Source organism: Microcaecilia unicolor, chromosome 3 (genome assembly GCF_901765095.1).
Source record: "Microcaecilia unicolor chromosome 3, aMicUni1.1, whole genome shotgun sequence".
Taxonomy (NCBI): domain Eukaryota; kingdom Metazoa; phylum Chordata; class Amphibia; order Gymnophiona; family Siphonopidae; genus Microcaecilia; species Microcaecilia unicolor.
The window spans coordinates 479,541,151-479,558,861 of NC_044033.1; the positions used below are offsets into that span (position 1 = coordinate 479,541,151).

A 17,711-nucleotide genomic window follows, 5' to 3' on the forward strand; every position below is an offset into this window, starting at 1 on the left:
GACAAAGGCCCCATGAAGTTCCATCTAAGTTTTTGTTATCTTTATTGAAATTAGCATTATGGAAGAATTTTTTCAAATTTGGGAACAAGATTTATATGCAAACATCGGGAGTCGCCATGGGCGCTACTTTCGCCCCTACCATGGCGAATTTGTACATGGCGGCATTTGAAAAGAAGTGGTTGCCTAGCTCTCCATTTAGACATAATATTCTCATCTGGCGTTGATACATAGATGACATCTTTGTTCTATGGACAGGCACCAATGTGGAGCTAGAAAAGTTTCAACAATGGCTGAATAGCTGTCACCCACAAATACAATTCACTGCTACTTCGTCAGATAGCATTATACATTTTCTTGATGTAGAGATCTGTTTAAATCAGCATACATTCCAGACAAGGGTGTACACTAAATCCACTGATAGCAACACCATTTTAGAGTATGGCAGCTGCCACCCTAGAACACTCCGTGACAGCTTGCCTTTTTCTCAGTTTTTACGTTTTAAACGTATATGTACAGAAGATGCGGACTTTAGACAGCAAGCTCACGTCTTTGGTTCCAAAATGTTACATAGAAGATATCCTAAGAAGGTCCTTAAACGAGCCTATACCAGAGCTAAATATATCAATAGAGACCTACTACTACAGAACGCGAAGCAAGAGTCCCAAGAAGATCAAGTTATGACTTTCATAATGAGATATGTGCAGGGTGGGGAAGCAGCATCACAAATTATCAAACAACATTGGGATATCATGCATGCCCATCCAGTTTTTGAGAATTATCGGATGAGAACTGCTTTTTCACGGGCACGCAACCTCAGCGAAATATTAAGTCCGGCTGACCTTTCAACAGCAGAAGTGTCTACCAATAATAAACAAGGTAGCCACACCAAATGCAACAAAACAGGTTGTAAAACATGTGCTTTAACTATAGAATCTACAAATTTTTGCCACAATGGTGTAACATACCAACTTAAACATCAGACCACATGCCGCACAACGCATATTATATACCATATTATATGTCCTTGCAATATGGCATATATTGGCAAATCCAGAAGATCTTTAAATGCTAGAATGGTTGAGCACAGATCACGAATAACAGCCAATACCATCAGTGCTCCACTTGTGCAGCATTGCATTAACAAACAACATTCCAGTGAGTCCTTAAAATGTATGGTTATTAATTGTATCATTCCAAATGCCCAAGGTGGTAACATAGATAGGCTGTTGTTACAAAGGGAAACCCAATGGATCTACCGTCTCAACACACTAGAACCCGACGGTCTTAACACATATCTTCATTGGAATTGTTTTCTATAATTATGAACAGCTGATGATGACGTTACATCAAAGAGGCGGAGCTTGAAAGCTTTAAAAGAAGAACGCTAGCACCATTTTTTCTTGCTCCTTGTCTATACCGGTTGTTGTTAAAGTGAGAACAGACGCCATTGATGAATAAGGTATGCAAAAATAAAGTATATACACGAGTTAAGTTTATGTTCTCCGTGTTTTAACAGGTACATGCCAATCTCCCTTGACAAAGCAGATGACTGCGAAACAGGCTCCTGTCGGGCGGGCACTGATACCGGAGATATAATTAAACTTTGACAAGTTTAAGAAGCACGAGAGACGCATTAACATATGGATTTAAAGAATTACAAAGTGGCTCGTAGCTTTGAATAATATCAAGATAAGTTATTTATTTGCATTTGCATTCTGATCAAGTTTTCTGCAACAGCGTTACAGCTCTTTGGAGTTTCAGAATTTTAACGGTAGTGCACTAAAAATCATCACAAAAAAAGCGATGTGGGCACAATGCTATATAAAGACATTTATATATAAAAATTAATATTAGCAAATTCACGATAAGCAAATACTGTGCACTACTGGAGGTTGGGGGCAGTCGATTATACTGTGTCACAATTGCAGAGGCTCAATATAAGCTTGATACAGTGTGCCTGCATGACAGTATGAGACGTCACCTTATTAATAAAATATTGCTGTTGTAGTAGTTTGCTCTTCCTATATTGATTTGTGTATTCTACAATATTATTAAGGCAGAGCATAGCCATTTTTCACCTTTTGAATATCCTAGAAATAAACAGTGGATTTTCCCCAAGTCCAAACATTTATTTATTTATTGCATTTGTATCCCACATTTTCCCACCTCTCAATGTGGATTACAATACATCATGAATGGTGGAAATACATAAGAAAATATACATGTAGTATTACAGAAGAATCTTGGGTAACATGGTAAACCCCGCTGCTTTTACTACATTCTCTGGCAATGAATTCCAGAGTGTAATTACATGTTGACTGAAGAAAGATTTTCTCCGATTCGTTTTAAATATACTACTTTGTAGTTTCATTGCGTGCCCCCTGGTCCTAGTATTTTTGGAAAGAGTAAACAAGCGATTGACCCAGTAGTGTGCTGGTAAATTTTTAACAAAAGGCTCTCTCCCCAGTCTACCTCTGCGCCCCCCCCCCCCTAAATTGCAGAGCTGGCTATACCTGGGAAGAGAGCCTGGGGGGGGGGGGGGGCAAGCAATGCATTAAACTCTCCGTGAAAAAAATAAAAAAAATTTAATGTTCCCAGGTTCCAATCTAATTCATGTTTAATGTGGGATAAAATGCCATAAGAAAGTAAATAAATAGATAGAAACTCTGAACATTGAGCACCTGATTCCCATAACATGATGTCTGTTTTAGAAGCCCTTTACCAGGAGAGAAAAAAAAACATCTGCACCAATAACAGTGTTATGTGTCCCTATAACCAGCTCCAAATGACACACTGATTAAGATTTACAACAAATTACTACTCTACCTATGAAAAGTTATTTCCTTATTATACTTCCTCTGTGTACATCCCTATGCACAAGACAGCAGCATTTTTAAAAACTAAACTTTTTTTTTTTTAAACAGTATCCTCCCAACCCCACCTACCTATTACAGACCTCCTCCCCAATCCCCTGAGCCGAAGGGATCCACTCCCTGCGCATACCTGAAGGCAGCATCCCTGGTGGTCTAGTGGATACTTTAGCAGAAAAGATCCCATCTTTCCTGCCCGCTGCTGGGGCTGACCCTCCTCCTGCCACATCTTGTTTAAAATGGCTGCTGAGACTTACAAGGGCGGCCTCGCAAGACATCTCCTTCCTCTTTCTTCCCCCCCTCCCCTCCATCCATATGCATCTCATTCCTCTCCCCCCTCCATCATCCATGTCCAGCATTTCTCCTCTCTCCTCCCCTCCATCCATGTTCATCTCACTTCCTCTCTCTTCCCTTCCCTCCATCCATGTCCAGTATTTCAACTCTCTCCCCTCCCCTCCATCCATCCATGTCCAGAATTTCTCCCCTCTCTCCTAAATCCATGTGCACCTCCTCCTCTGTCTTCCCTCCCCTCCATCCATGTCCAGCATTTCTCCTCTCCCCTTCCCTCCATCCATGTTAATCTCACTTCCTCTCTCTTGCCGCCCCTCCATCCATGTCCAGCATTTCAACTCTCTCCTCCCCTCCATCTATGTGCATCTCCTTCCTCTGTCTGCCCTCCCCTCCATCCATGTCCAGAATTTCTCCTCTCTCCCCTAAATCTATGTGCATCTCCTCCTCTGTCCTCCCTCCCCTCCATTCATATCCAGCCTACTTCCTCTGTCTTCCCTCCCTCCACTCCATCCATGTCCATCATTTCTCCTCTCTCCCCTCCATCCATGTGCATATCCTTCTTGTCTTCCTTCTCCTCTATCCATGTCCAACATTTCTCCTGCCCTCCCCTCCATCCATGTCCAGCAGCTCCCCTCTCTCTCTCCTGTCCTCCCCTCCATGTCCAGCGATTCTCCTTTGCCCCTATCCTCCCCTCCCATCCATGTCCAGCGATTCTCCTCTCTCCCCTGCCCTCTTCTCCCATCCATGTCCAACAATTCTCCTCTGCCCTCCCCTAACCATCCATGTCCAGTAATTTCTCCTCTCTCCCCTCCATGTCCAGTGATTCTCCTCTGCCCCCTATCCTCCCCTCCCACCCATGTGCAGTGACTCACCCCAGCCTCTACCTGCCCCCCTTTACAGCCCCCCCGAGTTCCAGTTCCAACCCCAGCGCCAGCTCACCTGCCCACCCTCAGCTCCCTGATGGCCCTCCTTTCCTTCCTGCCGCCACCCTGCGTTTAAGTCTTTTATTTTACCTCAAGTCACAGTGGCGGCAGGGAACGCAGCAGGCTCAGCTCGCCTCCAGCCTTCCCTTCCCTCTCAGAAAAAGAATACGAGTGCATAAATTTTGTGATGTATAGATAAGAAAAGAATATTTAGAGAAATATAAAAGACATAGAGAAGCATGAACTATGAAAATACCTCTGATGTTATGGCAAAAATTATTAACGAGATTGTTGTCGAAGTTCTTGCTATAAAATCCTTCTAATATCTAAACAAAACGTGAAAATCACTTTATACATTTGCATGTAACAAGAAACATATGGAATATATTTTAATTTAAACACACGTGGAATGCAGCAAAAAAACCAAAATAGGCCGCATTGAGGGGCATAATCGAATGGGGACGACCATCTCTAAAGACGCCCATCTCTGAGGACGTCCCCGCGAATGGGCAGGGCATCCCGCATTATCAAAACAAGATGGGCGTTTCATCTTTCGTTTCAATAATGCGGTCAGGGACGCCCAAATCGCAACATTTAGGTCGACCTTAGAGATGATCAACCTTAGAGATGGGTGACCTCAGTTTTCGCCGATAATGGAAACCGAGGACAACCATCTCAAAAATGACCAAATCCAAGACATTTGGTCATGGGAGGAGCCAGTATTCATAGTGCACTGGTCCCCCTGACATGCCAGTACACCAACCGGGCACCCTAGTGGGCACTGCAGGGACTTCACAAATTGCTCCCAGGTGCATAGCTCCCTTACCTTGGGTGCTGAGCCCCGCAAACCCCCCTCCCCACAACTGTACAACACTACCATAGCCCTAAGGGGTGAAGGGCGACACCTAGATGTGGGTACAGTGGGTTTCTGGTGGGTTTTCAAGGGCTCACATTTACCACTACTACTACTACTTAACATTTCTAGAGCGCTACTAGGGTTACGCAGCGCTGTACAATTTAACAAAGAGAGACAGTCCCTGCTCAAAGAGCTTACAATCTAATAGACAAGTGAACGGTCGGTCCGATAGGGGCAGTCTGGATTCACTGAACGGTAAGGGTTAGGTGCCGAACGCAGCATTGAAGAGGTGGGCTTTAAGCAAAGACTTGAAGACGGGCAGGGAGGGGGCTTGGCGTAAGGGTTCAGGAAGGTTGTTCCAAGCATAGGGTGAGGCGAGGCAGAATGAGCGGAGCCTGGAGTTGGCGGTGGTGGAGAAGGGTACTGAGAGGAGGGATTTATCCTGTGAACGGAGGTTACGGGCGGGAACGTAAGGGGAGATGAGGGTAGAGAGGTAGTGAGGGGCAGCAGACTGAGTGCATTTGTAGGTAAGAAGGAGAAGCTTGAATTGAATGCGGTATCTGATCGGAAGCCAGTGAAGTGACCTGAGGAGAGGGGTGATATGAGTATATCGGTTCTGGCGGAATATGAGACGTGCAGCAGAGTTCTGAACAGACTGAAGGGGGGATAGATGGCTAAGTGGGAGGCCGGTGAGGAGTAAGTTGCAGTAGTCCAGGCGAGAGGTAATGAGAGCGTGGACGAGAGTTCGGGTGGTGTGTTCAGAGAGGAAAGGGCGAATTTTGCTGATGTTAAAGAGGAAGAAGCGACAGGTCTTGGCTATCTGCTGGATATGCGCAGAGAAGGAGAGAGAGGAGTCAAAGATGACTCCGAGGTTGCGGGCAGATGAGACGGGGAGGATGAGGGTGTTATCAACTGAGATAGAAAGTGGAGGAAGAGGAGAAGTGGGTTTTGGTGGAAAGACGATAAGCTCGGTCTTGGACATGTTCAGTTTCAGGTGGCGGTTGGACATCCAGGCAGCAATGTCGGATAAGCAGGCCGATACCTTTGCCTGGGTCTCCGCGGTGATGTCTGGTGTGGAGAGATACAGTTGGGTGTCATCAGCATAGAGATGATACTGGAAACCATGAGATGAGATCAGGGAGCCCAGGGAAGAGGTGTAGATTGAGAAGAGAAGGGGTCCAAGGACCGATCCCTGGGGAACACCAACAGATAAGGGGATGGGGGTGGAGGAAGATCCATGAGAGTGAACTTTGAAGGTGCGGTGGGAGAGATAGGAGGAGAACCAGGAGAGGACAGAGCCCTGGAACCCAAATGAGGACAGTGTGGCAAGAAGTAAGTCATGATTGACAGTGTCAAAAGCGGCGGATAGATCCAGGAGGATGAGGATGGAGTAGTGGCCTCTGGATTTGGCAAGGAACAGGTCATTACAGACTTTAGAAAGTGCTGTTTCTGTCGAGTGAAGAGGGCGAAAACCGGATTGAAGCGGATCAAGGATGGCATGAGAGGAGAGAAAATCAAGGCAGCGGCTGTGGACTGCGCGCTCAAGTGTCTTGGAGAGGAAGGGTAGGAGGGAGATGGGGCGGTAGTTGGAGGGACAGGTAGGGTCTAGTGATGGTTTTTTGAGGAGTGGCGTGACTACAGCATGCTTGAAGGTGTCGGGGACAGTTGCAGTGGAGAGAGAGAGGTTGAGGATATGACAGATGGAGGGGGTGATAGTAGGAGAGATGGTGTTAAGTAAGTTGGTGGGGATGGGATCAGAGGAACAAGTGGTGCATTTTGAGGAGGAAAGAAGGCGGGCGGTTTCCTCCTCGGAGATATCAGGAAAGGAGGAGAAGGAGGTCTGGGTTGGTTGGTTGAGGGAGAGGGTTGAAGGGTGAAGAGGAGGAGGTGGCTTGGTAGTGAACTCAAGGTTGATCTTTTGCACCTTGTCGCGGAAGTAGTCAGCCAGTGATTGAGGAGAGAGTGACGGGGGGTGGGAGCGGAGGGCACTTTGAGGAGGGAGTTAAGGGTGGCGAAGAGACGACGAGGGTTAGAGCTGAGAGAATTAGTCAATTGGGTGTAATAGTCCTGTTTGGCAAGGAATAGTGAGGACTGGAAGGAGGATAGCATGAATTTGTAGTGAAGGAAATCTGAATGGGTGCGAGATTTCCTCCAGAGGCGTTCAGCAGATCGGGCGCAGGAGCGAAGGTAACGGATGCAAGGGGTCAGCCAGGGCTGGGGATTAGTACGCCTTGTGGGACGGGAGGTGGATGGTGCAAGGGTGTCCAGAGCAGAGGAGAGAGTGGCATTGTAAGCGGAGACAGCCTCGTCAACAGACTCGGAGGACATGATGGAGGGGAGGAGATTAGAAATACTAGATGATAAGGTGGGAGGGTCAATAATCTGGAGATTCCTGGAAGTAGTGGTTAATGTTGGGCGGGGCTGAGGGGGAGGGTGAAGAAGTGTGAAGGTGATCAGGTGATGATCAGAGACAGGAAGAGCTGAGGTGTGGAAATTGGAGGGTGAGCCGGAAGAGGAGAGGACGAGGTCAAGGCAATGGCCATCACGGTGAGTAGGGGTGGTGGAACATAGCTGGAGGTTGAAGGAGGATGTTAGAGTGAGGAACTGAGAAGCGTGAGAGTTGGACAGGTCATCAACGTGTATGTTGAAGTCTCCGAGAATGAGGGATGGAGATGAGAGTTCAAGAAAAACAGAAAGCCAGGCATCGAAGTCGGTGAGGAAGGAAGGGAGGGATTTATCAGGGGGGGCGGTAAATGACTGCCACTCTGAGTGGCAACGGGTAGAATAGACGGATGGAGTGGACTTCAAAGGATGAGAAGCAGTGAGACTGTGGTAGGAGGAGGGGTTGGAAGCTACAGGAGGGCGAGAGTAGTAACCCGACGCCTCCTCCACGGCCAACTAGGCGGGGAGTATGGGAGAAGAGAGAGCCTCCATGGCATAGAGCCGCAACTGAGGCAGAGTCATCAGGGGAGAGCCAGGTTTCAGTTAGGGCAAGCAGGTGAAGGGAATGAGAGATGAAGAGATCGTGGGTGAAGGGAAGTTTGTTGCAGACTGAGTGGGCATTCCACAGTGCACATGAGAAGGGGAGGGAAGAGGGGGGGAGGAGGGGAATAGATATGAGATTGGAGACATCCCAGAAACGTTTGCATGGATAGGACGAGGACAGGTGTGGGGGACCTGGATTGGGATTGATGTCTCCTGCGGATAGCAGGAGGAGGAGCAAGAGAGTGCGGAGGAGGGTGGGGGAGGTAGGGCGACGAAGGCGACGAAGACGGGATGCGCTTAGGAGGAAGTGTAACAGGTGCGGGGGGGGGGGGGCCTGGGTCAAACTGCCTGAAGTGCACTGCACCCACTAAAAACTGCTCCAGGGACCTGCATACTGCTGATTGGGGAACAGTGTCTGTGAAGTGGAGAGAGATGCAGTGATACAATTGATATACTGAAGGCTTCAGCTGGCGGGGGTTGGGGACCCCCGCCAGCAAAACCAGGGGCCAAGACTAAATCTGTGGGCGCCCATGCTCCCATGGCTCCACCCAACTACGCCACTGACACAAGCTGAGAGTGGCTTATAAGGTCTGGAATTGCGATCCAGGAGTTTAGGAGACACTCAAGTTCTCTGTCCACAATAAGTACACTGTAGGCATTAGTCTATGCAAAACTCAAACTTTTATTCTTCAACTCTGCAACAGGCAGCACTTCAAACCTTGATTCAGAAGTAAAATACAGCATATAAACTCCAACTTAGATCCAATGCTTCTGTTGTTCCTCAGGGGAACTCCTGTGCCCTCCTCTGATCTGACCCTCCTCTAGCAGTGACCCCTCTCTGGATTGATCCACCCTAGTCTCAGGACCAAGCTCTCCCTGGCTCTGATCCAACTGCTTCCTGGCTGGGACTCTCCTCTGCCCATCCACAGCACACACAATCTCCTGGTTACCACTTTCAGGAGCTGCAACCCTCCTTTACGGCCAGTGATCACACTCCTCACGTAGGATTCTTCTTTTCTCCTCCTGGTCTCTTGGCAGGGACTATCAGGCAACCAAAGACCTATAATCAACCAAAGACCCCCCCCCTAAAGGGTAAAAACACATCTTTATTACCTCTCCCCCCCCCCCCACCCCTCTTCAGTACCAGGGCACTATCTTTCTGTATTTTGTTTCAAAACTACACCCCTGGCCTAGGCTTCCTCCCACCCAGGGACCTCCCAGTTACTCCCTCCAGTGACTCTCTTGGGAATTTACTCTCTCATTAATCCCAATACAATGGAGGATTACATACCGATTATAACCTCTCATCTACTGTGTTTTCTTTCCCTTGGCTTCACTGAATAGGATTGGGGGTTATTGCTTGTCTAGGCGAGATCCACAAGCAATCAGTATATAACTGTCAGCATATTAAACAGTTTTGGGATAGAACATGGTCAACAATACAAAGCATTTTAAATATTAAGGTACAAATCAAGGTAAGGTATACACAAAAAAGTGGCACAGTGGGAGGCAGGGCTGGTGGTTGGGAGGCGGGGATAGTGCCGGGCAGACTTATACGGTCTGTGCCAGAGCCGATGGTGGGAGGCGGGGATAGTGCTGGGCAGACTTGTACTGTCTGTGCCCTGAAAAAGACAGGTACAAATCAAGGTAAGGTATACACAAAAAAGTGGCACATTTCTTGAGCAGACTGGATGGACCGTGTAGGTCTTTTTCTACCGTCATCTACTATGTTACTATGTTATGTTACTTACATTATCCTTATTATAAAACATGTTCTACCATCTTTAAATCTCCCTGAATCACATAAACATTTATTTGACATACTTATATCAGGTGCAATCCAATCAATACTGGGATCCTGGAAAAATTCCAAAAATGTGAATGGTACCTTCTGATCAAATATACAGTGTCAAATATACAAATTTGAATTAAAGGTTTCTGAAAAAAACAAAGCCTAGATCAGATATAGGGGCTCTTTTACTATTGTGTATTGTGTTGACATTGTAATGTAGCATACTATGCCATACTTTGCATTGTCATTTGAATATTTTTACTGCCGTAACTGTCTATTGCTTATGTATGTAATCTTTTTTCTCCTTTTTATATGCACTTCTCTGCATTATGTGATTGTTTTCATGTTTTAAAAATATATATATTTTGGTTTTGTAATCATTCAATTTTCTCAATGAAATATTTCAGAGGTCATTTTACCAAGCTGCGGTAAGCACTAGTGGGTGCCTACTGCATGGCAAAAAGCACTGCCATGGGACGCAGAAGTTCTTAGCGCCTATTAAATAGGTGGTGGTAAGGACTCCTGCGGTCATGGCCATGCACTAATTTCCCCCAGGGAAATTAACAAATGACCATTAATAAAAATAGCCACACACTAAACACAGCATCGGCCACTTTTTAGCACAACTTAGTAAAAGGGCCCCTTGAATTTTAAAATATTTACCTGGGCAAATTCCTTTGAACACTGTCTTAATACTGTCTTCACTCTGTGTATATCCTTTCAGAAACATTAAAAAAAAAAAAAGAAAACAACTAACCCCCTCCCCCCCCCCCCCCATTTACAATGGAGACACAGCCCATTCAAAATGAATGGGCATTGTCGGCAATACCGCACAGACAACCGCTAGCACAGCTTTTACAGGGAGGTAAATATTTTATTTTGCTGTTTCCATTTATGAAAATTTCTTTCACATGTAAAACTTGTACATTTCTGAACACTTTGCCCTTAAATCTCACTCTTTCAGGCAGTTCACCCTCGGCCTCTCCGGTTTGTACCAGAGGCAAGAGTGTGAAAAAGACTTAGCAGGTTTGCAGCAATGGGCTGAGAAACAGAGAAGCTGGGAAAGTTATCCAGCTCCGGGAGGGAGACTTTTTGGCCAGTCCTGTTTTTGAACTTATATCCCAATCCAGTGTGATCTATTTGTAGCCCTGATACTACCAGTTGAAATCAGCACTTCAAATCCCATAATGCAGTGCTTCTCAAGCTGGTCCTTGGGGCACACCCAGCCAGTCAGGTTTTTTTTATATCCACAATGAACATGCATGACAGAGATCTCATACAGATCTCTCATGCATTTTCATTGTAGATACCCTGAAAACTCCACTGGCGTGGCCTAATAGTCAGTGCAGTGGGCTTTGATCCTGGCAAACTGGGTTCAATGTCCACTGCAGCTCCTTGTGACCTTGGGCAAGTCACTTAACCCTCTATTGCCCCAGGTACAAAAACTTAGATAGCCCTCTAGGAACAGAGAATGGCACTTTGCTCATAGACAAAACCGTCAACCTCCTTCAGACTCCCCATCGCTACATGTCTCACAGAGAGACCGCAGACGACCGAATGACCTCCCCTCATTAGATAACCCACATCGCCAAGACTGTAGGAATGATTACCCTAATAATCGTGGCCGCCGGTCTCAACTTGAAAAAGGCCCACCCGGCACAAATAGACGACCTAGAAACTACCATTCTGGCTTTAGTCCTGATCGCTATCCAGATGTCCAATGTTATCACTGTTACCAATATGGACATTACGCACGTAAATGTCCACAACCACCACGGAACAGACCTAGAAATCAATTTCGCCAAAATCCTCCGGATCGCCGGTCGTTCCCTTTGTGGAACCCGGATCAACGCCGTCCGCAGTGACCTCTGATTTAAGGATCAATATTACCCACCCCATAATGACTAGGCGTTACCCCGAACCCGATTTGATTTTGTTGCTCTCAGTTACTTATACTACTCAGCTCCTCATTTAGTATCCAGAAACCATTTCTCTGTATATGTATTGGTGTGATGTTTTTGTTTCTATTACAGGTGACATGTTTTTATTTTATATTTCTCTTGGTTTCATTGCATTTGTATAATTATACCATACAAATGACCTAACTAAGTCAGCAAGTTAATTATTTGCTTTTATGCATACCTTCCCTGGGGAGTTCTTATCAACTGCAGGGATAAGCGATCCCCAGAGGATATTCATTTATGTCTATTTTTATATATATACCTGAACTGACTTATTTATGCCATTTTACTTTATACGAGATCCCTTTTAAATAAAAGCTGTATATTGCTCATTGTTAAAATGTTTTCTGCTTTAACTATTAAGCTGTTTAAATTGATGTGACATTTACTTCTTTAGTTTTTTATGAATATAAAGCCTTCATTTTTGAAATCTCTCTATGATATGTGTGACATCTGAAAGCTTTTCATTATTTCCTTGTCTAAGAAAGAAGAAATATTTAATAACCATTATCTGTTATATGGAATGAATGCGAGAAATATTCCCTTGAACTGGCCATTTGGGGGAGCATTTTGCGCTGATCATACAATTTGTAGTATTCTTGAACAGAGAATTGGTGAAGCTTTCGGACATGAATAAGGAAAATTATACACTCCACTTTCTGATTCCTTTCTATTTAAAACAGGTTATCACAATATGGCAACTATTACTCTTTTTATTTGTGTGCAGCGATCCTGGAATTTATGCTTTGTGTATTTAACTAACACCTTGCTTCAACTAACTCTTGCCGCGTGGTGGATTTGTCTTGAAGCGATATGCTTCTTCCTACTTCTTTGTCTGATTGAAAAGGGTTACTTAAACTCTATGTGAAGGTCAATCACTGGTGTCTGCACTTTTGAATGTTTTTTTCATTTGTCTTTTTCAAGGAACCTTTTTCTGGCATTGCCTTCTGAATATGCCTTGCTGCAATTCAGATGTATCATATTTTGTTTTTTTTATTATTAAGCCTATTTTTATCTTACACCCTTCAGGGTATTTTTTTAATTTTTTTAATTTTTTTAATTTTTTTAATTTTTTCCATTCTCGATGCTTTGTTTTTTACCATGCCTCCTTCCTGGACCCCATTTATACCCACGACCCGCCTCCTAGCATTCTGACTTCTTTCAATAACTTAACCACATAAATTGCACTACTGGTCTGTTTAGGTTTTGCCTTTCCCCAGATGGATACAGGAATTCCGTTGACGTCCCTCACCGAGGAGACGACTGCTAGCACAGAAGAGCTACCCGATAATGTATCTGATCTGAAGGCTATGTTGCAGCAAAGAATCGCTAAATTAAAAGACAGATGCACAGACCCCAACATTACCTGGTGTGAGAAACGAGACATTATTCAGCGTGAGTTTCGACAGATGCATCAATTGGTCCACTTGCTGGAGTTACACAAAGCTTTGGCCTCTACCCTTCTTTCTGAATCATCTAACTCGTAAGTCCTGCTGGCCTCCTGCAGCTGAGGGCTCAACCCTTGGTGAATGGTAGTCATCGTAGGTGAAGATTCCATATCTATTGGCGATAGATTGCGATGCATTGCCCTCCATACATCAATAGTTGAACATTTACCATCATCTCTAAATTCTAAATTCTAATTGTTTTTTAATCTTCTCTTTTGTTCCATATACTTTACCATTGTTATTTGATCATGCCTTTGTAATAATTACCAATCTGTCTTGCTATTTATGTAAATTGGCTTTTCATTATTGAACCCTTCTGGGTTCCCTTTTGCTTTTGCACCTAATTAACACAGTTTTCTCCATGTTGACATTGTCTTTCATGTCTATTCAATTCACACTGATTATGCCCACTAAAATATAGCAATGTATCATTCAGGCATACAGTTATTTTGCTTATTCCTTTGCCAGTCTCTGGCTCTTGATGGACTGATTATGATGGTGTATGCCTAGAATAAAGACATGAAAAGATCCCACTTTGTACACCACAAGTACGTCTTCAAAATCTATCCTGGCCCAAATGATGTTAGATCCCCCAAGGTTGTGGCAATGACCTTTACACCTTGCAAACTACTGGACCACAAGTCTTGGGTCCATGTGAAAGATATACGTGTTTACTCAGCCATAGAACCAGATGTTACCAGTCTAACCATCTCAAGACCGGCCACTTCCTTCAGCAAGCCAGCCTGAAAACCCAGCCCTGTTGGATCTTCCAGAACTCCGTCCAGATTCTTCAACGCCTCCACCGCCTCGACCATGTTCGATGAAAGAAACTTTTGAACTGATACTTAATTTGAGAACTACTGTTGCTGTTTATGGACATTATAGATTCATATTATGTTTTATTTTCAGTTTAGCAGCAATCCTGTCTAGATATTGAAAAGGTTTTATTTTTATTTTCCTATTATTTCCTTTAATTGTTCTAATTGTTTTTCCACGAGTTTCCCCGTCATTTCTGTTTATGTAATTTAAATTGAAGTCGATATTGTTCAGATACAAGGGTAACATTATACTGGCTAAGATATCATAATGTAGATGTAAACTCTGTTAGTATCAACCTGTTATGCAATTGTTTAACTTTGGTGTAGGCTTACTTGAGCTGCATGTCTTTCTGTAGGTCTGACTAAGCTCCAAGAGGGGTAACGGATATATACAATGCTTCCCATACTTCCAGGTCATTATGCATATGTCAAGATCCATGCATGACCTTGGTTAATATAAATTTTCCTAGGATTGACCATTTTTGCTGTATGAGGCAACCTCATACTTGCTATCCACTTATTAGTGCTCATGATTGGATGCCAATGATGAGTACTAGTAAGGTCCAGGAATCCCGACCTGTTTAAGGATTCTGAATACCTACAACCTTAAACAGCCTATTAGTATGATCCACCTGAAATTGCTATTACCCGCATACCTATATTTCATGGGATTTTGTAAATGAACTCATGGATTAGTCCCATTCATAAAAACATTTCTCGCTACAGGTTTGAGTAAGTCTCAACCGAAAACTAAACAAATTGTACCAGTTGATCTTAAGACTCAGATAATTTGATGGCCTCATAGAATACCTTCTGGAACGGATGGTACCAAGGTACGTTAACCCTGGTGTCACCCTATGGGATAGGGTGAAGAGGGGAATGTTAATATATGGCCTGGCTTTAAGGCTACCACTGGAATAGTGATGGCCAAAGCTATGCAGCCTAAAACAACTGAAAAAGTACTGACTAGGCCAAACAACAAGTAAATGATTTAATATTTGAGAATCTGCAAAAAGCAGGTCTGAACAATGAGTCCTGCCACAAATTGGTACAATTTTTAAATCAAATACAGCACCTGTAATGAAAGAATGATGGATCAGATGAATAAAATGGAGCTTATAATTTTGGTATACAATGATACAGAGGTAATACAGAGTTCATGAGATGGTATGAAAAGTATGAAAGGTATGAAAAGTATTGCAGCCGGAAGATGTGAAACTGTTATCTCAACGCTTCCCAAAACATGTTGATAATTAGCAGTAGCTGAGAACGGAAGGAGGTGGGCACATCAGACAGCAGACCGCGTGGGAAAGTATGATCTCAGAAAGTGAGAAAGATTAGGAGCAAGGTTTCTCACCATTCACTTCTATGGAGAGGTTTGTGTATAAAAGAGGGGAGATTTTGCCTTAGTTTGGAACTCCTCCCCAACGCTTCTCTCAGACGGCAGGGCGCTGTGCAGATAAACCCAGAATCTGATGTCTGTATTTGTATCAACTTGAAGACTTGTGTTTGGGTAAGAAATAAAATGTACCTATCTATCTAAACCTTTCTCTGTCTCTATTTTTATTGATTCTATCTTCTCTTTACCTAACATTTAGCCTAAGGTAGATCACATACAAGTGACACTCAGTTTTGGACAGAAAGCTGTAGTTATGGGAATTAGTTTTCAATTACGGCTCCTAATGCCACCCCCTTATGATTGGGTGACAATGGAGGTTAGAGAAACTATACAGAACCTGATATATGAACTAAGTACCTTTAGTCCCCCGTGTGACGGAGTCAGAAAGAGGTCTATAAGGGGAAGGATTTAAACACTACACATAATGTAGTCTAGTAGTGCTATAGAAATGATTAGTAGTAGCAGTGGCCAGGTGTGACCCAAGGAGGTTGAGAGAAGAACTGCCATAATGTAACAGGATGGGGTGCAGAAATCCAAGACTGGCTCAGAAACATCCCCGCCCCTCCCCCCCCAAAAAAAAAGCTGGCTGGGTGACTTGGCAGCTCTCACCATTATTAAGTCTCTCCATTTAACGCATGTGCTTACATGATCCCCACAGTATGCTCACTCACAAAACTCTTACTGCCGCCATACCCAGTGCTAGCCTCTGAACTTTTCTGTGCTACTTCTTAAGAGGTGACATGATTTCTTCTTGTACACCACTTGAGTGAATTCCTTCAAAAAGGCGTAAATAATAATAATAAATAAATAAAGTATAGTGTTACTGATTGTAGGTACTGGCCAAGGAAGCCGGGGTCTCTCACCTGCCACCTGGTGGAGCATCTCTGAAGGCTGCTGAATATGCTGTCCTGTGGGATCATTCTCAGCAGCTCGTCTATAACGGTTACACATTCCTTCCTCCTAAGGGAGGTTTTCTCCTCGCGCTCCCTCAGCCTTTCAGCCAGGTCGCCAAACCTCCTGCTCCCACGCGACAGCCTCCGCTCTGTAGCCGCCCGGGATTTAGGCGGGGTTGTGGCCGTGTAGGCGCTGCTGCTTCTCCTGCTCCCTGTCGCCGGTTCCAATGACTGAGCACCGTCCACAGTGGCTCCTACAGCCGCCGCCTTCCTCCTCCTTCGGTCTCCTGCAGGCTCCTGTGAGGGATTCCCGCCTAGGACCGCGGCTGGCACCGCTCTTTCTCTACCCTTGACTCGTTCGGGCGACTGGGCCCTGCCAGCGGCGCCCGCCGCCTTCGGTTTCTCTTTTACCTCCTCCCTCCCGCTCGTCTGTGACTGACCCCGGTCCTCCGCCGCAGCTCTCGCTCTACCTTTCGTTCCCGGCTCCGGTGACTGAGTCCTGCCAGCAGTGCCCGCCACTCTCCCTTTCTCTTTCCCCGGATCTTGTGATGAGGGAGTCCCGCCCGGCGCCTCTCTGCCTTTCCTTTTCCTTCCCGCCGCCGTTGACTGAACCTGGTCCTCAGTGTCCAGGCTGGCCGCCACCGCTCTCCCCTTTCCCGTTGGCTCCGGTGACTGAGCCGTGCCGGCGGCACTGCCCGCTTTCCCTCTTCCCGGTGGTTCCGGTGATTCAGTCCTGCCGGCAGTGCCCGCTTTCCCCGTCCCCTTTCCCCTTCCCGCCGGCTTCGGTGACTGAATCGGGCCGACAGCGTCCGCTTTCCCCTTTCCTTTCCCCGCCGGTTCCGGTACCCGAGTCCTGCGGATACTAGTGCCCGCTTGCCCCTTTTCCGCCAGTTTCGGTGCCTGACTCTTGCCCCGCGCTCTGTCCCCCATCTTGCACTTCCCGCGTCCTACTGAGACACAGAGCCAGGCAGCTGGTAGTGGAGTCCGGATAATCTGGCGCTCACCCGTCCCTTACACACTCCTCCTCCACCCACAATTTGGCGAGAAACCTAAATCCGGGGAAACGAAACTTTTCTCGAGAAGACAGGCTGAGACGAATCTGGTCCCTTGTAATACAGGCTGAACTCTACTACTACTACTATTTAGCATTTCTATAGCGCTACAAGGCTTTGCCTGAGCTGAGGTGGAAATGATTGTAATTCACCTTGGCCTCGGAGAGGGGCCAAAAAAAAAAAGACGTGGAACAAAGTAACACTTCTACACTGCTATGGATAAAAAAAAAACACACACACACACATTTATCAATGTTTTGCTACCTAATATTCATTAGAAATTATTGCCTCTGGGTCAGGGACAGATGAAACATTTTTTTTTTATTGGAAGGGCTCGAACAAACCAATGTGGGTTCCTTGCCCCCCACCCAGATCTTCTACTACTACTAATCCTTTCTAGAGCACTACTAGACGTACCCAGCG

General features: G+C 45.2%; 1 protein-coding gene across 3 annotated transcripts in view; it reads right to left on the reverse strand.

Moving 5' to 3' along the window:
- The window catches only part of LOC115467236 (cyclic GMP-AMP synthase-like), a 56,143-nt gene extending 38,861 nt beyond the window's left edge, over positions 1-17,282 (reverse strand). The window contains exons 1-2 of one of the 3 annotated variants that reach the window (XM_030199041.1): positions 16,930-17,282; positions 16,207-16,884 (exon numbers count right to left, since the gene is read on the reverse strand). In XM_030199041.1, coding sequence (XP_030054901.1) covers positions 16,207-16,884; positions 16,930-17,166 — 915 coding nt within the window. In that variant the 5' untranslated portion in view covers positions 17,167-17,282. Of the gene's footprint in view, positions 1-16,206 lie in introns of all 3 variants that reach the window. The other 2 variants (XM_030199040.1, XM_030199042.1) reach the window with 2 other exon arrangements.
- Between the last annotated feature and the right edge of the window lie 429 nt (positions 17,283-17,711).